The sequence below is a fragment of the Balaenoptera borealis genome, assembly GCF_965194805.1.
Source record: "Balaenoptera borealis genome assembly, chromosome: 2".
NCBI lineage: Eukaryota > Metazoa > Chordata > Mammalia > Artiodactyla > Balaenopteridae > Balaenoptera > Balaenoptera borealis.
In genome coordinates, this window is record NC_138867.1 from 52,969,580 (window position 1) to 52,991,192 (window position 21,613).

Genomic DNA, 21,613 nt, shown 5'->3' on the forward strand with positions numbered 1-21,613 from the left:
TCAGACAAATCCAAATTTAAAGACATTCTTTAAAACAACTGGCCCGGACTCTTTATTCAAAAGTATCAATGTCATGAAAAATGAAAAAAGACAAGGATGCTATTCTAGATTAAAAGAGAATAAAGAAACATGACAATTAAATGTGGTACATAATCCTTATTTGGATCCTTCAATGTAAAAAAAAAAGCTATAAAGGACATTACTGGAACAAATAGGGAAATTTCAATATAGATTATATATATATTAAACAATAACATTGTATCAAATTGAATTGAATCATTTAAATCAAAATTAAATAAAGTTTTTCATGTGCTAATTGTTTTAAGGCCATGTAGGAAAACATTCTTGTTCTTTAGGAGTTATATGTTGTATTGGGGATAAAGTAACATTAATGTCTGCAACTCTTAAATGGTTCAACAAAAAATTATATATATTATACATTTATACATATACATGTTATACACATAATCCATATATATGAAACCTATATATATATATAATACACACACACCCGCAGAGACCAAGAGAGATAAAAGAAAAATATGGCTAAATATTAACAATTGGTTAAACTAGAATATTTGGATATTCATTGTATTATTCTTGCAAGTTTGCTATAGGATTAAAAAATTTTCAAAATAAAAAATTGGTGAAAGTAGATTGCAAATGCCAATCAAATGCCAAAAAAAGGAGTAATATATAAAGAACCCATAGCTAGACATATTTAGGAACCATTTCATAACTCAAATGTTTAAAGATAAAAAAATTTCAGAGGGCCATAAACAGGCTACATACATAGCATCCTTGGGTATAGATAGAAGAAAGGGAACAATATCCAAGTTGTGAGAGAAACTTAGTTAGAACATAGATTTTTATATCCAGCCAATTAGAATTTAAGTGTGCGTACAGCAAGAGAGAGAGAAGAAAAAGTATTTTCAGTAATATAAAGACTAAGAAATTTTGTATTCGGAGATCTCCTCTGAAATAATTAGCCAAAGATATGTTCCAGCAAAATTAAAATGAATCCAAGAAACAGGAAGATATGGAATCCAAGAAACAGTGGTGTGCAAAGAAACTGTAAGCCATAAATACACAGCATTAGAGATATGAAACTGTTACAATAGAAAACCATACTATTAAAAATGTATTTAGTGAATAATTTTCTAGGACAAATGAGTTATCAAATTTAACTCAAGAAGAGTAAAATCTTTTAATAAACCATTATACCTAGACAGTACTGAAAAAGTAATCAATGAGTCATCCTTCAATAAAGTTCCAAATCTCAGATGGTAGTAATTTACAGTTTCACCTGCAGTGGAAATGATCAGTATCTATTACATAGAGAGAATTCTTACAAATCAACAAGACAGCACTATTTTTATTTTTTTAACATCTTTATTGGCGTATAACTGCTTTACAATCGTATGTTACTTTCTGCTTTATAACAAAGTGAATCAGTTATACTTATACATATGTTCCCATATCTCTTCCCTCTTGTGTCTCCCTCCTTCCCACCCTCTCTATCCCACCCCTCTAGGTGGTCACAAAGCACCGAGCTGATCTCCCTGTGCTATGCGGCTGCTTCCCACTAGCTATCTATTTTACGTTTGGTAGTGTATATATGTCCATGCCACTCTCTCACTTTGTCACAGCTTACCCTTCCCCCCACCCCCATATCCTCAAGTCCATTCTCTAGTAGGTCTGTGTCTTTATTCCTGTCTTGCCCCTAGGTTCTTCATGACCTTTTTTTTTTTTCCTTAGATTCCGTATATATGTGTTAGCATATGGTATTTGTTTTTCTCTTTCTGAGTTACTTCAGTCTGTATGACAGACTCTAGGTCCATCCACCTCACTACAAGTAACTCAATTTCGTTTCTTTTTATGGCTGAGTAATATTCCACTGTATATATGTGTCACATCTTCTTTATCCATTCATCTGTTGATGGATATTTAGGTTGCTTCCATGTCCTGGCTATTGTAAATAGAGCTGCAATGAACATTTTGGTACATGACTCTTTTTGAATTATGGTTTTCTCAGGGTATATGCCCAGTAGTGGGATTGCTGGGTTATATGGTAGTTCTATTTTTAGTTTTTTAAGGAACCTCCATACTGTTCTCCATAGTGGTTGTATCAATTTACATTCCCACCAACAGTGCAAGAGGGTTCCCTTTTCTCCACAACCTCTCCAGCATTTATTGTTTGTAGATTTTTTTGATGATGGCCATTCTGACTGGTGTGAGGTGATATCTCATTGTAGTTTTGGTTTGCATTTCTCTAATGATTAATGATGTTGAGCATTCTTTCATGTGTTTGTTGGCCATCTGTATATCTTCTTTGGAGAAATGTCTATTTAGGTCTTCTGCCCAGTTTTGGATTGGGTTGTTTGTTTTTTTGATATTGATCTGCATGAGCTGTTTGTAAATTTTGGAGATTAATCCTTTGTCAGTTGCTTCATTTGCAAATATTTTCTCCCATTCTGAGGGTTGTCTTTTTGTCTTGTTTATGGTTTCCTTTGCTGTGCAAAAGGTTTTAAGTTTCATTAGGTCCCATTTGTTTATTTTTCTTTTTATTTCCATTTCTCTAGGAGGTGTGTCAAAAAGGACCTTGCTGTGATTTATGTCATAGAGCGTTCTGCCTATGTTTTCCTCTAAGAGTTTGATAGTGTCTGGCCTTACATTGAGGTCTTTAATCCATTCTGAGTTTATTTTTGTGTATGGTGTTAGGGAGTGTTCTAATTTCATTCTTTTACATGTACGTGTCCAGTTTTCCCAGCACCACTTATTGAAGAGGCTGTCTTTTCTCCACTGTATATTCTTGCCTCCTTTATCAAAGATAAGGTGACCATATGTGCATGGGTTTATCTCTGGGCTTTCTATCCTGTTCCATTGATCTATATTTCTGTTTTTGTGCCAGTACCATACTGTCTTGATTACTGTAGCTTTGTAATATAGTCTGAAGTCCGGGAGCCTGATTCCTCCAGCTACATTTTTCTTTCTCAAGATTGCTTTGGCTATTCGGCGTCTTTTGTGTTTCCATACAAATTGTGAAATTTTTTGTTCTAGTTCTGTGAAAAATGCCAGTGGTAGTTTGATAGGGATTGCATTGAATCTGTAGATTGCTTTGGGTAGTAGAGTCATTTTCACAATGTTGATTCGTCCAATCCAAGAACATGGTATATCTCTCCATCTGTTTGTATCATCTTTCATTTCTTTCATCAGTGTCTTATAATTTTCTGCATACAGGTCTTTTGTCTCCTTAGGTAGGTTTATTCCTAAATATTTTATTCTTTTTGTTGCAGTGGTAAATGGGAGTGTTTTCTTAATTTCACTTTCAGATTTTTCATCATTAGTGTATAGGAATGCAAGAGATTTCTGTGCATTAATTTTGTATCCTGCTACTTTACCAGATTCATTGATTAGCTCTAGTAGTTTTCTAGTGGCATCTTTAGGATTCTCTATGTATAGTATCAGGTCATCTGCAAACAGTGACAGCTTTACTTCTTCTTTTCCGATTTGGATTCCTTTTATTTCTTTGTCTTCTCTGATTGCTGTGGCTAACACTTCCAAAACTATGTTGAATAATAGTGGTGAGAGTGGGCAACCTTGTCTTGTTCCTGATCTTAGTGGAAATGGTTTCAGTTTTTCACCATTGAGGACAATGTTGGCTGTGGGTTTGTCATATATGGCCTTTATTATGTTGAGGAAAGTTCCCTCTATGCCTACTTTCTGCAGGGTTTTTATCATAAATGGGTGTTGAATTTTGTTGACAGCTTTCTCTGTATCAATTGAGATGATCATATGGTTTTTCTCCTTCAATTTGTTAATATGGTTTATCACATTGATTGATTTGCGTATATTGAAGAATCCTTGCATTCCTGGGATAAACCCCACTTGATCATGGTGTATGATCCTTTTAATGTGCTGTTGGATTCTGTTTGCTAGTATTTTGTTCAGGATTTTTGCATTTATGTTCATCAGTGATATTGGCCTGTAGTTTTCTTTCTTTGTGACATCTTTGTCTGGTTTTGGTATCAGGGTGATGGTGGCCTCGTAGAATAAGTTCGGGAGTGTTCCTCCCTCTGCTATAATTTAGAAGAGTTTGAGAAGGATAGGTGTTAGCTCTTCTCTAAATGTTTGATAGAATTCGCCTGTGAAGCCATCTGGTCCTGAAGACAGCTCTATTTTTTAAATGGACAAATGATATGAATAGAAAATGAAAAGAAGAAATACAGGTAGCCAATCCACTTATGAAGAATAAATTTAATCTCAGTAGTAATAAAAGAGGTGAAAATAAACTTCAATGAGAGATTCTATTTTCCCTCATCAAATAAGCAAAAATCAAATATTGATAATATGAAGTTCTGGCAAAGGTGTAGGGAAATAGATTCTCTCATTTACAGTTGGTGGAAGGCAAAGGTAAATTAGCATAGCCTTTTCAGAGGCCAATTTGGCAATATATATTAAAGTACAAAATGTGAATACATATACTTTTTCCAAGTTTTCTACTTTAAAGGATCTGTCCCATACAAATACTGGCATACTCCAGAGAAAGGGAAGAATTACAATGTAAGTGCCTTACTAGGGGATACTGTGCATCCATTTAAAAGCATAAAATAAATCAGTATGCATTAACATGAAAGTATCTCTAACCATAATAATGTGGCAAAGAAAGTTGCATAACATATATACTATAATTACTTTTTTTGATGCCGTATATCTGTTGAAATCATCTGATGTGTAAGCTGTCATCCTCGGTACTGGACTTACAGAACTGAAGAAAACAGATAAGGTTCCTAGCCTTACAGACTTTACACATCTAGTTTGGAGATGGGGAGATGGGAGATGAGAGTGGGGTTGGGGTGAGCAAATAATAAACCAGTTAGCAAATACATAAGATAATTTTCTATTAGTGATAAGTGTTTTATGAAGGCAATAAACAGGGACTGTAGTGGGAAAGGATGCCCAGTGTAAAGTCAGTGCTATCAGTAAATGAGAGCAACTATGATCTCCCCACATATGTTCTGGAATTGAAAACCCCTACAATTCCTATCAATCTCCTGTCTTTCAAGATGTGCCAGCCAGAGAAGATATAATATAATCAAAATTCTGCAGAGATTTTGTAAGCTAACAGAAAGCACCAAACTGCAAGTCCAGCATCCAAATTTTTCATTCTTGTGCATCCGCATTAGCAGAGTTATATCTAGTCTCTGAAAATGAGGGAAAGGAGGGTGTACTTGGCATTGCAAGCTCATAGGCATGTTTCAGGAATACATGAATAGTTATGTTACTTTTTTTTTAGAATGTTTTTGTCTTATGTAAGTAGAATTAGTACAGGCAGTAAGTGTACATAAAGTGGTTGTGGATTGGACTTCACGTATGTGTTCGTGTATAAGAGGCATACATATGAAGGAGATAGAGGACTCCAAGAAGGAACATCACACTACTACCTTGAGTCCTCCCTGTTCCCATGAATGAAAGTTTTGGGCTCTAAGGTCCTGACCACAGGGTAGGGGCTACAGTGGCCCCACGCCAAGCAGAGCCCATAAAGCAGAGAATTTCTTTGTGTGAATCTTCTTCATCCACCATTTGCTGTCCAAACCATCCTCCATTCCCCATGGCATTTCAAACCCAAAAGAGCAGAACAGGAGCCATGTGTGCTTTCAGGTGGCCCTGTCCTTTAGAGCTTTGAAAAGCAGAGTGCTGTTTGGGGGAACACCACCCTTTTGTCTCTCTCTCAAGTCCTAGCCACTCTTGCTCAGACTCACATCCCAAGGCTGACTGCTCAGAGGTAGGTGCCAAATGGACTGCATGCGTGCACTCTACCAGGAGATTCAATGCAAGTGCTTTTAAGAGGTCAATGCCCTCCAACTGGGAAATGGTAATATGCTATGTACTTAATGGTAATATGCTATGTACTTAATTAATTTCTACCCAACAGCAATGCCATAAAATTGGAAGAGCAATTCCATCACCCAGGATCAATGTGCATAAAGTATACACAAAAGGATCAAAAGTTTTCATCAGTAAACTTGTGTTTGTGCTTTGGCTGAATATTCAGAGGTCCATCTCTACTACAGGCTGATGAATGCTGTACAGTTAATTACCAGTTAATTGCTTGTCTCTTTCTCCTTGTGTTGCTACTACATGGGTTAGAAATGACAGGGATGAGATTTTTGCTAGTCGCCTTCAGGTCAGGAATCCAAGGGAAAAGCTTCCCATTAGATTTTACCATAAACAGCCTTCCTTTTCATAAGTGTTTTTGTTTTATTTTTTATTTTTTTAAACATACAAAAACAATCATATCATGATTAGGGAAATTGAGCTATGAGGTAACCACGTGGAGCTGCTATCTCATGAATATTCAATGATACTGGCTGTAACGATTTCTTAACAACCAGTCTGGAGATGTAGCTACATAATACAAATAAAACTGGTTGAAAGAGTGAAAGCAACAATATAGCTACCATTTATACCAGACTACATAATATTATACAACAGCTTTATAATTATTTGTATATTTTTTAAATTGTCTATCTCTAACACTTTAAGCTCCATGAGACAAAGACTATTCTTTCTTTCATCTCTGTCTCTCTAGTACCAAACCCAGTACCTGATACTTAGCTGACACTCAGGAAATATTATGAGTGAGTTAATGAACAACTGAAAAAGCCAGGTTTAAAACCCAGTTCTTCGAAACTGAGTTATTTGTAATGAGGTGGATGGACCTAGAGTCTGTCATACAGAGTGAAGTCAGAAAGAGAAAAACAAATACCATATGCTAATGCACATATATGGAATCTAAAACAACAGTACTGATGAACCTAGTGGCAGGGCAGGAATAAAGATGCAGACGTAGAAAACAGACTTGAGGACACAGAGTGGGGAGGGGAAGCTGGGATGAAGTAAGAGAGTAGCATTTACATATATACGCTACCAAATGTAAAATGGCTAGTGGGAAGCTGCTGCATAGCACAGGGAAATCAGCTCGAAGCTTTGTGATGACCTAGAAGGGTGGGATAGGGAGGGAGGGAGGGAGGCTCAAGAGGGAGGGGATATGGGGATATATGTATACATATAGCTGATTCACTTTGTTGTACAGCAGAAACTAACACAACATTGTAAAGCAATTATACTACAATAAAGGTATATTAAAAAAATTAAAATAAATAAATAAAACCCAGTTCTTGAGAATTCCCTGGCAGTCCAGTGGTTAGAACTCGGCGCTCTCACTGTTGGGGCCCCAGGTTCGATCCCTGGTCAGGGAACTGAGATCCCGCAAGCCATGTGGCGCAGCAGAAAAACACACACACACACAAATAAAAAAATTAAACCCAGTTCTTGAGAATTCCCTGGCAGTCCAGTGGTTAGAACTCGGCGCTCTCACTGTTGGGGCCCCAGGTTCGATCCCTGGTCAGGGAACTGAGATCCCGCAAGCCATGTGGCGCAGCAGAAAAACACACACACACACAAATAAAAAATTAAAACCCAGTTCTTGGGCCTCGTATGCCATTCCCATGATAGCAAGATACACCCTTGCAGATACCCAGAAGTTCAAGGCAGAATAAAAGACATTAACAGAGGATATCGGGGCCACAGACTATAATTCCCACTTAATTTCACATGAATTTATGGCCTAACCAATTCGGAGATTTGTTTCCAGAAAGTATTGATTTATTCCCTTGAGATCAGTCCCGGTAAATACAAGTCTTAGTGCATTGGCAGTTTACTACTGCATTGGCAGTTCACTACTGTGGACGGCTACCCAGTACATGGTGCTTTAGTTGATGGCACTTTGTGGTCTCAGCAGAGTGAGGCTGGATCTTGAGACTGGGCTCTCTCCTCATAGAATGATACACTGAAGGAGGTTGGAGAGCCAAGGAAATGGAAGGCAGGTCCATAATCTCTGCTGCTTCTCACAGGCCCAGAGGGCTAGTGTCAGAATCAGAGGGAACAGCAGGGCTCCTATTCCTCCTGCTGGGCGTCACCTGCTCCTGGCCCTTTTACCTGCCCCTGCATCTGAGGACCAAAGACACAGCACAATTTCACAGGCTGAATCTCTTCTCCGTAGCTAATCCGATCTAACTCACAAAGAATGGGTTACAAAGCACCAATACTCCATCAAAGGCAGGGCCCTTACTTTAATCTTGATCTTCAGGTTGCGTTGACCTCAGATACCTTTCCCAGAATGTTGTGAAAATATGCTACACACACACACACACACACACAATTTTAGTATTCAAAGAAGTTTCTAGGGTTAATGGAGCATTTGACTCAAAGCATAGCCAACGTTTGCAATGATATCTTGGGTATAGAATTTGCATTTATGATTTCTTATCCCCTTCTCTTTACCAACACCAACCCCCTTAGGAAAGGAGCCTGGAGGGGGAACCAAGAGTTTGGATTGCAAAATTGAAGAGTGTGCTGAAACACCTGCTCTAGAGGACTCCTCATCATCCCCTGTAGATATTCAGCAACATTCCTGGCAGGTTTCCACAGACATTGAGAACACTGAAAGGTAAGTGGGAAGTTACCCTAAATAGACTGCCAATCCTCCTCTAGTTAATACTCAGGGGCTAGAGAGAGTTGAGATTTTCTCTTTCAGATTCAGAAACAGAGCTCTCAGGAAACTGAGATGAGAGACGGTGAGGGGTCCAAATCCATCTGCAGAATGACAGCAGAACCTCCAGGAGATGTGGGCTCCCAGGCCTCTGCTTAGCCCACTCCAACAGCCTTGCATCTCCATGGAGATGAAAATGGAGTGCTTCCTTGGGAAGGGAGAAAGGTGGATCTATATACCCATCACAGCTCACCCACCAGGCTGGGTCCCAAAATTTCCATTTGTTTAAGGGAGAAGAATTCAAAATTGTGCAAAGATGCCTCCAGTAGATTCTCAGATTTCAGGTGTATGTAATGGCCTATTCAGTTGCCAGTCAGGGGCTGAGGGCTCTGTCCAGTTCACAGACAGCTTTCCGAAGAGCTGTCTTCTCTTACTCTCACAGGATGTAGATGATGGCCCCTTAGTGGTCAAAGTGAGTTAATGCATTTGTCTTAACAAGCAGTGGCTCACAGCTAGAGAGGGAGTTTCTTTCTTGGGAAGAAGAGATTCTACAGTGATTCTATTTCATTTGGGAAAAGGAAGCAATAACAATAATATAATCATAAACGCATCTAGATGCTAAAAATTCCATTCTGTGAGGCAGAGGGACAAGCCCCTTGTTTATTGGCCTTCACACTGATATCTTGTCCTTTGCTACTGATGTCCCCAGAGCCAGCACGAAGCAGCTGAATGAATACTAGGCAATTCCATCGAGGGCTCTGTGTGTGTGGGGTTGAGTCATTGACAAGATAATGAACACTATTTTTTTATTTTTAGAAATGTATCACACAGTGACATTTAGAGCCATTGTAGTTCTACTTTCAGATTGTAATATAATTCTAAAGCTAATTACCAAATTTCTGTGTTTATAGAAAATTGAAGCATGTGGTAATTACGTGCTATTAATAAAACTGGGATTTTGTCTATGCTTGGAAATCCAACAATTCAAACAATAAAGCTGTTTGGCACAGTTTGATAGAGCTATAGACAAATGATGAGTGATTTCTCTTAATTTATAAAGTAGAAAATGCTTTGCTCTATTCCCAGGAAGAAATATCTGCCAGAGTGCCATGGTCAGTGTGTAATCCTTCAGCAAAGCCTCTTTCCTTTTCAGAAACCTTGCACAGAATCTCTATCCAAGTCTTGTAAGCTTGTCAGAGAGCAAGCTATGGCTGATAATAATAATAGGAGAGTCTAGCCCTCAGCGTTGGAGGTATTTCAGTTCAGCGTAAAAGTTCAGATTCTGCAAAGGAGGTGGGCGTGACTGGGAGAAGTAGGCACAGTAGACCTGGTCTGGGAAGGGGCTTCCTTGCTTCTCCCTATCACTTTGCCCTAAGAAATCTGTGGGTCTCAAACTGGGCTGCACATTAAAAACATTCCAAGTCAATTTAATGTGTTGACCCTTGGGAATGCTTAACAGCTGTGTTACTCTGAATTCCAATCACAATAATGAGAGACGACAAGGAGTGAACCCACACAGGCAGGACAGCCCTCGGACCAGATGAGAAAATCATCACCCAGCCTCAGCTTTGCCCAGGGTTCCCCTGTTGTTCTAGTTGTGTGCCCTTCACGAGCCCTCGGAAACGTGAAGTACTGTCCTCTTTACCAGAGGCTCTTCTCTGATCTCATCCAGGTCCAACTGAAGGTGGATATGAGGGCTCCTATAGCAGAATGCCCTGCGGACACGTTTGTCAGAGTAGTTCTTATTCCTTCCAGAGCCAACCCAACTCAGATTTTCTTTTTTCTTATAAAAGCAAAATAAATGCAATATTTGCCTACTGGAAGCTCGAGCTGGTACAATTAGGCACAGACTTTGTCCTTCAGTTGTCTCACAGAACAGACGGTTTGAGATTACATTTCAAAAATTTACAGTTGATATTTTTTCTTTTTATCAATTTTACAGAGACATGCGAGAAATGAAAAACCTTTTAAGCAAACTCAGGGAAACTATGCCTTTACCATTGAAAAATCAAGGTGAGTCTTGTCATTTCTCTTTGAGGCAGAGGATGTTTTTAACATGATAACCTTGGGTCTTGTTTCTTCAGAAATTAAAGCAAGTTTTTTTTTTTACACAAGCAATAGAAGGCATTGAGCCTACAGTTGTCTTTCCTTAAGACAAGAGAATGAGAATAGTGTATCAGGTGAATGCAGTTTTGCTCTGAGGGGGAGCTGAGAAACACTCTGATGCCACAGCACACACCTCCATGGGCCCTATCAGTCAAGAGCATTTATTCATTGTATACGCTGTGAAAAGCACTACACCATGTGTGGCAAACACAAAAGGACTGAAGACTTGGCCCTTGCCTTTAAGAAGTTTACAGCCAAGTGGAAGAGACTTAAGAACACTTCCAGAGGAAGATCCCTGCCATCTACGTGTTGTGTGTTACCTAAACAAAGTAATAATAGTAATTAACATATATTGCCACTGTGATTTTGCATCCAATTCCAATGTATGGGGGTTTTTCCATACCACCAAGCAATTATCGGACACCAGCTGGGTGTCCTGCAGTTCAACTGAATTCTGACACTAACTGGGGACAGCGTCGGATTCCACGAGTTAAGGGTTCAGTAGTCCTAAAAGACTGCCCGCCCTCACCCCCAACATTAGACACCAATCCCAAGTCCAGGTTGTCACCTGAGCTTCTGACATCCAGCTATAGATCAGAGGGTCCAATGAACTCCTTCTTAGGTTCAGTTAGTTCACTAGAGCAGCTCACAGAACTCAGAGAAACATTTTACTTACCAGACCACCGGTTTACTATTACAGGATATAACTCAGGAACAGCCAGATAGAAGAGATGCATAGGGCAAGGCACGGGGAAAGGGCACAGAAATTCCATGCCCTCTCCAGGAGCACCACCCTCCCCAGTCTCAGAAGCTCTCCAAACCCTGTCCTTCTGAGTTTTTATAGTGGCTTCTTACACAGGCACGACTGATTAAATCACTGGCCATTGGCAATTGATTCAACCTCCAGCCCCTCTCCCCTCCCTGGAAGTCAGGAGGTGGGATTGAAATTTCTAACCCTCCAATCACGTAGTTGGTTCTCCTAGCAACCAGCCCCCATCCCCAGGTGTTTTCCAAAAGTCACATCATTAACATAACAAAAGATCTTTATTGCTCTCTAAGGAAGTTCCCAGAGTTTTGGTAGCTCTGTGCCAAGAATGAGGTCAAAGACCAAATATATATAAATTACAATATCACAGCCACTATCCCAAATACCTTAGATGTATTAACTACATTAACTTATTTAATTCTAATAACAGCTTTGAGGGAAATGCTATTCATGTTTCCCAATTTACAGGAAACTGAGGCACAGAGAGGTTAACTAACTTGGCCAAGGTCACACAGACTGTAAGTAGAAAGGCTGGGATGTGATCCCCGGTAGCCTGTCTCTGGAACTATCCTATGGGAGTATACACCAGGAAAGGAAGCAGAAACACAGAAAGGGAAAGGGGATATTCACTAGAATGTAAGTTCTGTGAGGGAAAGGCCTCTGTATGCTTTTGTTAACTGTTTTCTCTTCAGTACCTAGAGAAATGCTCGGAACGTAGTAGAATAACACCCAGCATAAACATTAAATGTTTGTTCAACCTGCAACCAACTTTGCAGCCCCAGAGTCTGAAGATATGTACAAAGGACTAATAATAATCATAAGCACATATGGCCAGAGCAGCCTTAAGGGAAGCATCAGCTTCAGAGAGTGGTCCATAGAGGGTGGAGAGAGGGTTTTTAGAAGTAAGAAAGATACACCTCGTTTCCACCGAGCAAAGCCCAGGCAGGAGGGAGGGCAGGGTGCTGCTTGCCTCTGGGTGAGGAGGGAGAGGATTTGGGAGCAGAGCAGGAGCTCCGCTTGGCTCAAGGAGCAGCGTGGCAGAAGGTGGAGAGGTGGAGGTGAGAACACCAGACAGTGTAGTGTGACCTGAGCTGCAAGGGACGGAGGCAGGTAACAGAAAATAAGAGGTGGGCAATTGACATATATACACTAATAGGTATAAAGTGGATAACTAATAAGAACCTGCTGTATAAAAGAAATAAAATTCAATTAAAAAATAAAATAAAATTGAATAATAAGAAAAGTAAAAAAAAAAAAAAAGAAAGAAAAGAAAAGAAGAGACCGGCAATATGGTGCATCAGGTAACCGCAAGCACCCCCTGAAGGGCCTGCTGACTGAGGGTTCCTGGCTTGAGTCATGGGTACAGTGTTTGGGAGGCTTTGTAGGGTTTTAAGAAAACAGTGTTTTACTGCAGAGTGTTGTAGTGATGAGAGCCCTCTGGACACAGCATGCAAGTTTGCTGCTAGAAATAAGCATGGTTAAGGCTAGCCTTGGGTTCCGATGCTTGCTCTGCCATTTTCCTGGAACAAGTAGTTTAACTTCTGGAAATGTACATTTCCTTATCCCTGAAAAAGAAATTAGACCACCTACTTCAGAGGATTGTTGTAGGGATTAAATGATTAAAGACTTGTCAATGCCTACTACCAACCTTACAGAGAGCAAGCGCTCAACAGATGCATTATTATTATTATTATTGTTATTGTTATTATTGATATTTACCAGCTGGCCCACCAACCTAGTTCAGGAAAACTCCAAATCATCATCAAATTGAACAATACCTGCTACATTTCACTCTGAAGCAGACTATGTGTAGCGTCCATGAAAGGTTGATCCTGAGCCAGCTCTCCAGAATATTGATCCCTGAGACTTTGAATTTGGGGCTCATGTCTGAAGCTATCCTCACCTTCTTATTATGTAGGGCAAGTCCCCCCCACCAACAGCACGTGGGCCTCTTCTTTTACTTCACATCCAGTTGCTTAGGAGGATAACCCAGGGCCCCACAGGCTGAGTTTCATGGATGCCATAGCCTATATTTTAAATTAAATATCTGAAACATTCCCTCTATATTTAGTGAAAGTTCATCAAACAGTTTTTGAATCAGGCGTTATTGGAAAAACAGAAATTTTATTTTCTTTACTTAGGACATTTTTATAATCATAAAAAGTATAATAGAAATACTGGGACTTCCCTGGCAGTCCTGTGGTTAAGACTCTGCACTTCCACTGCAGGGGTTGTGGGTTCGATCCCTGGTCAGGGAACTAAGATCCCACATGTCAAGTGGTGTGGCCAAAAAAATCCAGAATTATAGTAGAAATATTTTGTATAACTTTGTATTACTTTTATAAATGGAAAAAATAATTAGAATTTTAAATACATTTTAAAAATATAATAATAGTAATGAATGATTGATACTATGAGTAAAAACACAAGTGAAAAGGGAAAAATCGAAACAAGTGATGCCCAGGACTTGAATCCTAAATGCATTTGGGCCATGAAAAGGAAAAAGCTAGGAGATAGAAGGACTTCTTCAGGAGGGAGTAATGCTGTATGATTTTAAAATAATTTTTAAAATTCAGGTGAAGTCTTGTGGGAAATTAAGATTTCTTCATTTGGGGGAGAAATGGGAACCCTTAGCACGTGAAGATACATCTCTGTTCTGGGCATGTTTAATGGGTACTCACAGCATGACGTCACTGGGAGCGGAGCGGTGGGGAAGGGGAATGCGAGTCTCCACTGGGGTGTCTGAGAAGGCCTGAAGGAAGGCAGGTCTGTTGGAGTCACCATGGGAACATTTTTTAGCAGATGCATGCGGCACTATTTTAATAAGCAGATCAGTCAGATCCCTCTCTCTGCGTATACCAAGATAGAGCATAGGGGCTCTCCCATGACCTTCCTGGAATTCATTTCAGGCGATTTATTTATTAAACAGGTCTAATCTATGCAGAAAATGGTGTGGGGTGAAATGTGGGAAAACGTGTTCCAGTTTTTTTCTGTAGGACCTTATTGTCAAAACATAATTCTAACTGGATGAAAAGCATTATAGAGAGCCATCTGTTTTCCTTCTGGCTGCTTCTTTCCTTTCTCTTTTCATTCCATTTACACGTGAGTTTGAAGCAGAGAGAAAAAGGGAAGAGATACTGCTCCTGGTCCCCCTTTTTCCTACTCAAGCCCTGACCATGTGGAAATCCTGCCGGGCACGTACGGGGTGCGGGTGGGGTACCCACCCTGGAAATGCTCTGAATCCCCTGTTCTCCAGACTCCATCCTGTCCCTCAACTCAAAAACTCTTCCATGTTGATTTTAGCATTTCAAGGTTGAATCCTATCTTCCCGCCTTCCCACCACAATCAAAACTTGACTCAAAAACAATATGCTTTAAGTTGATTTTCAGTGACAAATAAAGGAAGGTGGCCAAGAGCAGGAATTGTAATGGTTAGTGATTATGCCTCCATTTGAGACGGGACCTTTGCTTCCGTGCTTCCAGTTTAAGGCTGGAGACAGAGGTGCACAGAAGAAAACTCCCTTGCTAGGCTCCAGCTCCCGGCAGCCTCCCGGCAACATCCAGGTCTCCTGGCTCTCAGCCCGCTGTCCTTTCCTCTGCTTCAGCACCTCTCCTGTCCTACATTCCAGGTCACTGGCAGTGCTGTAGAGAGCTTCATTAATTATGAGAGTCTTGCTGTGTCAAATGGATTACAAATGGAACCACCTGTGTAGAGCCTGCAAAGTTACTGACAAAGGCTAAAAGGAGATGGGAAAGTGAAGGACAAGCATCTTCTAAATGCAGGCTGTAATCAGACAAAACACTGCAGAAATAATTTAAGCCTGAAAGACAGTTTCACCTTTTCCAAAATTCTGACTTCATGAATGCTGTGCAGTGTGTCAATACATTTACTCTTGCCTAGAATTCGGTTGGTGGTACCATGCATTAGAGTCTGTCTGAAGTGGATCAGTCAGGAATTGCAGCTGTTCTAGAACGGGCCTCCTCCCACAGACAGTCCTACTCCAGACTAAACTGGGTCTAGGAACAGTTCCCCCATTCTCTACACCCCTGATCCACTCCAGTCTGGACGTGCATAACTAGAACCAACCTAGCCATGGCAGGCGGAAGAGTTCTCTGGCATCTGGCTGAAGAACACTGAGCAGTTATGCCACCTGCTAGCCTGGAGATGACTTTTTAGGTCCTTGCCCAGCACCTCATATAAAGACTTTCTGTGCCTCAAGTTGGTGTCTGAATGTCACTCTGGGCAGTTTTTTGTTTTGTTTTTTAATTAATTTATTTATTTTTGGCTCCGTTGCGTCTTCGTTGCTGCGCGTGGGCTTTCTCTAGTTGTGGCGAGCGGGGGCTACTCTTCGTTGCAGTGTGCAGACTTCTCATTGTGGTGGCTTCTCTTGTTGCGGAGCACGGGCTCTAGGCTCACGGGCTTCAGTAGTTGCAGCATGCAGGCTCAGTAGTTGTGGCTCGCGGGCTCTAGAGCACAGGCTCAGTAGTTGTGATGCACGGGCTTAGTTGCTCCACGGCATGTGGGATCTTCCCAGACCAGGGATCGAACCCATGTCTCCTGCATTGGCAGGCAGATTCTTAACCACTGCGCCACCAGGGAATTCCACTCTAGGCAGTTTTACTGGTTACCCCAGGTCCTTTGCAATCTCTACAACATTTTGCCCAGGATTCAGCATGACATATGCTATCCCCCCACCCCTCTCCTCCAATCTAATCCACTCATCACTGATCACACGTCAGTATCTAAATACATTACTCTAATTATGTTGAGCCACTACTCACAAATTTTATGTGTCTACACATTGTCCATTGAAGGAAAAACAGACTTCTCACCTCATCATTCCTTGTCCCCACCATCATCCAAAATGTGATAGTCACTTACAATACGCCAGATTCTGTGTCAGGTGCTGGGGATGACTCTCCCAAGAGGCTCTCCATCTCAACAGGACAGAATGGGATGAGAATCACCTGGGAAGCTTTTTCAAATGACATAAGCCTCCCCTTGCACAGATTGTGATGGAGCCTTCAGGGTATGACATGTGAACTCTGGAAACAACTAACACACACACACACACAGATAACACACACACACACAGAGATACACACACACACACACATACTATTGGAAAGACAGAAAAAAAAATAGTGCTTAAAATGCAACTTAGTTAGATACAGGTTGCTACAAGTGCATATTGGATTCTCACCTAGTCAGATTTTAGTTGTAAATGGGGAAGGAGAATTTCTTTTTGGAAAGTATCTGAGCTGAGATTTTTTAGGATAAATTGAAATTAGCTAAAGAAAAAGATGTAAAGAAGACAGTCTAGGCAGAAGATTCTGAATGTGTGAAGGTGTCTGAGGAGATGACAGAGCAGGGCATTTTGATGAACTACAAGCACTTCATTATTTGGGAAAGTGGTTAGAAAAGAGGCTTAAGGGCTTCCCTGGTGGCACAGTGGTTAAGAATCTGCCAGCCAATGCAGGGGACACGGGTTCAAGCCCTGTTCCGGGAAGATCCCACATGCTGTGGAGCAACTAAGCCCATGCGTCACAATTACTAAGCCTGCGCTCTAGAACCCGCAAGCCACAACCACTGAGCCCATGTGCCACAACTACTGAAGTCCGCACACCTATAACCTGTGCTCTGCAACAAGAGAAGCCACTGCAATGAGAAGCCCACGCACCACAACAAGGAGTAGCCCCCAGTCACCGCAACTAGAGAAAGCCCACACACAGCAACGAAGACCCAACGCAGCCAAAAATAAAATAAACAAATTTAAAAAAAGAAAAGAGGCTTAAGAGAGCGACTAGAGGGAGTCTTTCAAGATGGAGAGGTGGAAGGACCATGAGCTTACCTCCTCTCGTGAACACACCAAAATCACAACTAACATCTGAGCAACCATCGATAGAAAAGACTGGAACCTACAGAAAAAGATCTTCTACATCTAAAGGCATAAAGAAGAAAGCACAACGAGACGGTAGGAGGGGTGCACTTGAAATATAATCAAATCCTTAACCTCCTCCCCCCCCCACCCCGCCTTGGGTGACCTTGCAGAGGCTCTCCCACAGGAGTGAGAGTTCTGAGGCCCACATCAGGCTTCCCAGCCTGGGGGTCTGGAAGAGTTGCCCCCCAGAGCATTTGGATTTGAAGGTCAGTGGGGCTTATTTGCAGGAGCTCCACAGGACTGGGGGAAACAGAGACTTAACTCTTAAAGGGATTGCACAAAAACTCACGTGCACCAGGACCAAGGGCAAAAGCAGTAACCTCATAGAAGCCTGAGCCAGACCTACCTGCTGGTCTTGGAGGGTCTCCTGGGGAGGCGGGGGGGAGGGGGTGGCTGTGGCTCATGCTGGGGCCATAAAAGCTGGTGGCAGATATATTGGGGATTATTCATCGGCATGAACTCTCCTTGAGGCAGACATCTTGCTTGGGTCTTTAGCACCAAGACCTGGCCCCACCCAACAGCCTGTAGGCTTCAGTGCCGGATGCCTCAGGCCAAACAACTAAGGGGTGGGAATACAGCCCCACAGCCCCAGGCATAAGCAGACAGGTTGCCTAAAGACTTCTTGATCACACAGCCTGCCCACCAGAGGGCCAGGACCCAGCTCCAACCACCAGTGGGCAGGCATCAGCCCTTCCTGCCAGGAAGCCTACACAAGCTTCTAGACCAGCCTCACCCACCAGGGGGCAGAAATCAGAAGGAAGAAAACTATGATCCAGTAGACTGCAGTCTGCAAACACAGGCCAGACACTACCCTGGGACCACTGGCCCCTGGCCCTTGGGTGAGTGCACTGCTGGGACCCATAGGATGTCTCCTACAGAAGGCTACTTCTCCAAAGTTGAGAAACGTAATTAACCCAAAATGAGGTGGCAGAGGAATGTGTTTCAGATGAAGGAACAAGATAAAACTCCAGAAGAACTAAGTGATGTGGAGATAGGCAATCTACCCGAGAAAGAGTTCAGAGTAACGATTGTAAAGGTGATCCAAGAACTCGGGAGACAAATGGATAAGTTAGAAGGATTTTTTAACAAAGAGTTAGAAAATATAAAGAACAACCAAACAGAGTTGAACAATACAATAACTGAAGTGAAAAATACACTGGAAGGAATCAATAGTAGAGTAAATGAAGCAGAATGGATCAGCGAGCTGGAAGACAGAGTAGGGGAAATCACTACTGTGGAGCAGAAAAAAGAAAAAAGAATGAAAGGAAATGAGGACAGTGTAAGAAACCTCTGGAACAACATTAAGCACACTAACATTCGCATTATAGGGGTCCTAGAAGGAAAAGAGAGAGAGAAAGGGCCTGAGAACGTAATTGAAGAAATAATAGCTGGAAACTTCCCTAACCTGGGAAAGGAAACAATCATCCAAGTCCACGAAGCATGGAGAGTTCCATACAGGATAAACCCACAGAGGAATATACCACGACACATTGCAATCAAAACGACAAAAATTAAAGGTAAAGAGAAAATATTAAAAGCAGCAAGAGAAAAGCGACAAATAACATACAAGGGAATTCCCATAAGGTTATCAGCTGATTTTTCAGCAGAAACTCTGCAGACCAGAAGGGAGTGGCAGGATACATTTAAAATAATAAGTGAACAGAGTATCTGTCAGGCAAGAGCTGCTGTGATGGTTTATGATGATGCCAATAAAAAGTGGGTGCCAGCTGGTGGTTCAACGGGGTTCATCAGAGTTCATCTATATCATCATACAGGCAACAACACATTCAGAGTGGTGGGTGGGAAGATTCAGGACCAGCAGGTCGTGATATACTGTGCCATTCCTAAAGGGTTGAAGTACAATCAAGCTACACAGACCTTCCACCAATGGTGGGTTGCTAGACAGGTGTATGGTCTCAACTTTGGCAGCAAAGATGATGCCAATGTCTTCGCAAGTGCCATGACGCACGTCTTAGAAGTGTTGCATTCACAGGAAACAAGGCCAACATTGCCTAGACAAAATTCACAACTACCTGCTGAAGTTCAGAATGGCCCATCACAAGAAGAATTGGAAATTCAAAGAAGGCAACTACAAGAACAGCAATGACAAAAGGAGCTGGAGCGGGAAAGGCTGGAGAGAGAAAGGATGGAAAGGGAGAGATTGGAGAGGTAGAGGTTAGAAAGGAAAAGGCTGGAGAGGGAGACACAAGAAAGGGAACGTCAGGATCGTCTGGAGCGGGAGAGGCTGGAGAGACTGGACCGGGAAAGGCCAGAAAGAGGGCGGCAAGGGCAGCTAGAAAGGGCGCAGCTGGAATGGGAGCGAGAGCGAAGAATGGCAAATGCCGCTGCCCCTGCCTCTGTGGAGACTCCTCTAAACCCTGTGCTGGGAGACTCCTCTGCTTCTAAGCCAGGCTCGCAGGCAGCCTCTCAGCCGGCCGAGACTCCAACCCAACAGGGCATTGTCTTGGGACCACCTGCACCTCCACCCCCTCCTCCACTCCCACCAGGTCCTGCCCAGGCATCAGCTGCGCTTCCTCCTCCCCCAGGATCCCCTCCTTCCCCTCTGCTTCCGTCCTCAGAGCCCCCGCCTCCGCCTCCTCCACCACCTCTTCCTAGTCAGGTACCCCCTCCTCCCCCCCCACCTCCTGCTCCTCCCCTCCCGGCATCTGGATATTTTTCGGGATGCATGTCTGAAGACAATCGCCCTTTAACTGGACCTGCAGCTGCGGTTGCTGGAGCAAAACTTAGGAGAGTGTCACGGATGGAGGATGCCTCCTTTCCAAGTGGAGGGAACACCACTGGTGTGAATTCGGCCTCATCTAAAACAGATACGGGTCGTGGAAATGGATCCCTTCCGTTAGGGGGTAGTGGTTTAGTGGAAGAAATGAGTGCCCTGCTGGCCAGGAGGAGAAGAATTGCTGAAAAGGGATCAACAACAGAAACAGAACAAAAAGAGGACAAAAATGAAGATTCAGAGCCTGTAACTTCTAAGGCCTCTTCAACAAGTACACCTGAACCGACAAGAAAACCTTGGGAAAGAACAAATACAATGAATGGCAGCAAGTCACCTGTTATTTCCAGATGGGATTCTCCAAGGAAAAATCAGATTGTTTTTGACAACACGTCCTATGATTCATTACACAGACCAAAATCTGCGCCCTCGTCACAGCCCAGTGCCAACGGAGTCCAGGCGGAGGGACTGTACTATGACAGGCTGAAGCAGGACGTTTTAGATGAAATGAGAAAAGAATTAACTAAGCTAAAAGCAGAGCTCATTGATGCAGTCAGGCAGGAACTGAGCAAGTCAAATACTGCATAGAGAATCAAACTAAGGAGAGATAGGACTTTAATCTGGAGAAAGGGGAAAAAAACCTACAAAGAACAACTATAGTAACAACAACAAAACCCTTACATTTTGTGAGCTGTAAGAAGAAAATGGAGACAAAGCAGGGAAAAAACAACATACTTTGAAAGCCTTCAGACATTACTACCCTGGTGATAAGCTGTTTCCCTCCCAGTTTGCTGCTTTTTTCTGACCTTTACAACAGGATGGAAGAGAGTCGTATAGGAGTTCCTGCATCAGTTATGCAGAAAATACTGAATCTATCAGGCAAGATCACCGTGCATTGAAATATTTTCATGTCAAGAGAAAGTCGCACATTTTCCACAATCCATTGCTAAAATAAAGAGGAGAAAGGCTTGAGAAGTTTTTTTTCAGAGAATGGTGATGAGGAATTTAGCAAGTTATGCTATTGTATTGTAAATGTTTCTCTCAGGTTTGTCTTCCTATCATATTTGATATTCCATGAATAATTGAGTTCAGCCCTATGTAGGTTAAGATCATAAAATGTGGAACAAACAGAATTGTATGTGCTTTCAAAGGGTGATATTTATAAGAAAGTGTCCTAAAAATGATTTGTTCAGAGTGAGGAATTTTAGAATGATAGGAAGTCTCTCAAGTTTAGCCTTCATGCAATTTTGTAGATTCAAACATAAAATTTGTCCATAATTTAAAGATTTAGATGCCTTCCTAAATTGTTACAATGCTTTACCAAATCTGTGACTCCTACATAACACAAACCAGTGGTCAAATGTAAAACAATATATTGTAGATTCACTGTAGGTTTTCAACCTTTTTTAGATTTATGCATGTGGACATTTTTATAATGTAATTATAAATTATAAAATTTAAAAACCACCACAAAATTAGCTTTTTTTAATTACAGACAGTAATGCATGTCAAACT

The 21,613-nt window shown here is 41.7% G+C and overlaps 1 protein-coding gene across 3 annotated transcripts in view; it reads left to right on the top strand.

Annotated features, from left to right (window-relative positions):
* The window catches only part of RGS7BP (regulator of G protein signaling 7 binding protein), a 140,050-nt gene that overhangs the window by 103,172 nt on the left and 15,265 nt on the right, over positions 1-21,613 (top strand). For 2 of the 3 annotated variants that reach the window (XM_082383192.1, XM_082383193.1), the window contains exons 4-5: positions 8,365-8,512; positions 10,497-10,567. In XM_082383192.1, the coding sequence (XP_082239318.1) occupies positions 8,365-8,512; positions 10,497-10,567 (219 nt within the window). Of the gene's footprint in view, positions 1-8,364; positions 8,513-10,496; positions 12,704-21,613 lie in introns of those variants that run through there. The other variant, XM_082383194.1, reaches the window with a different exon arrangement.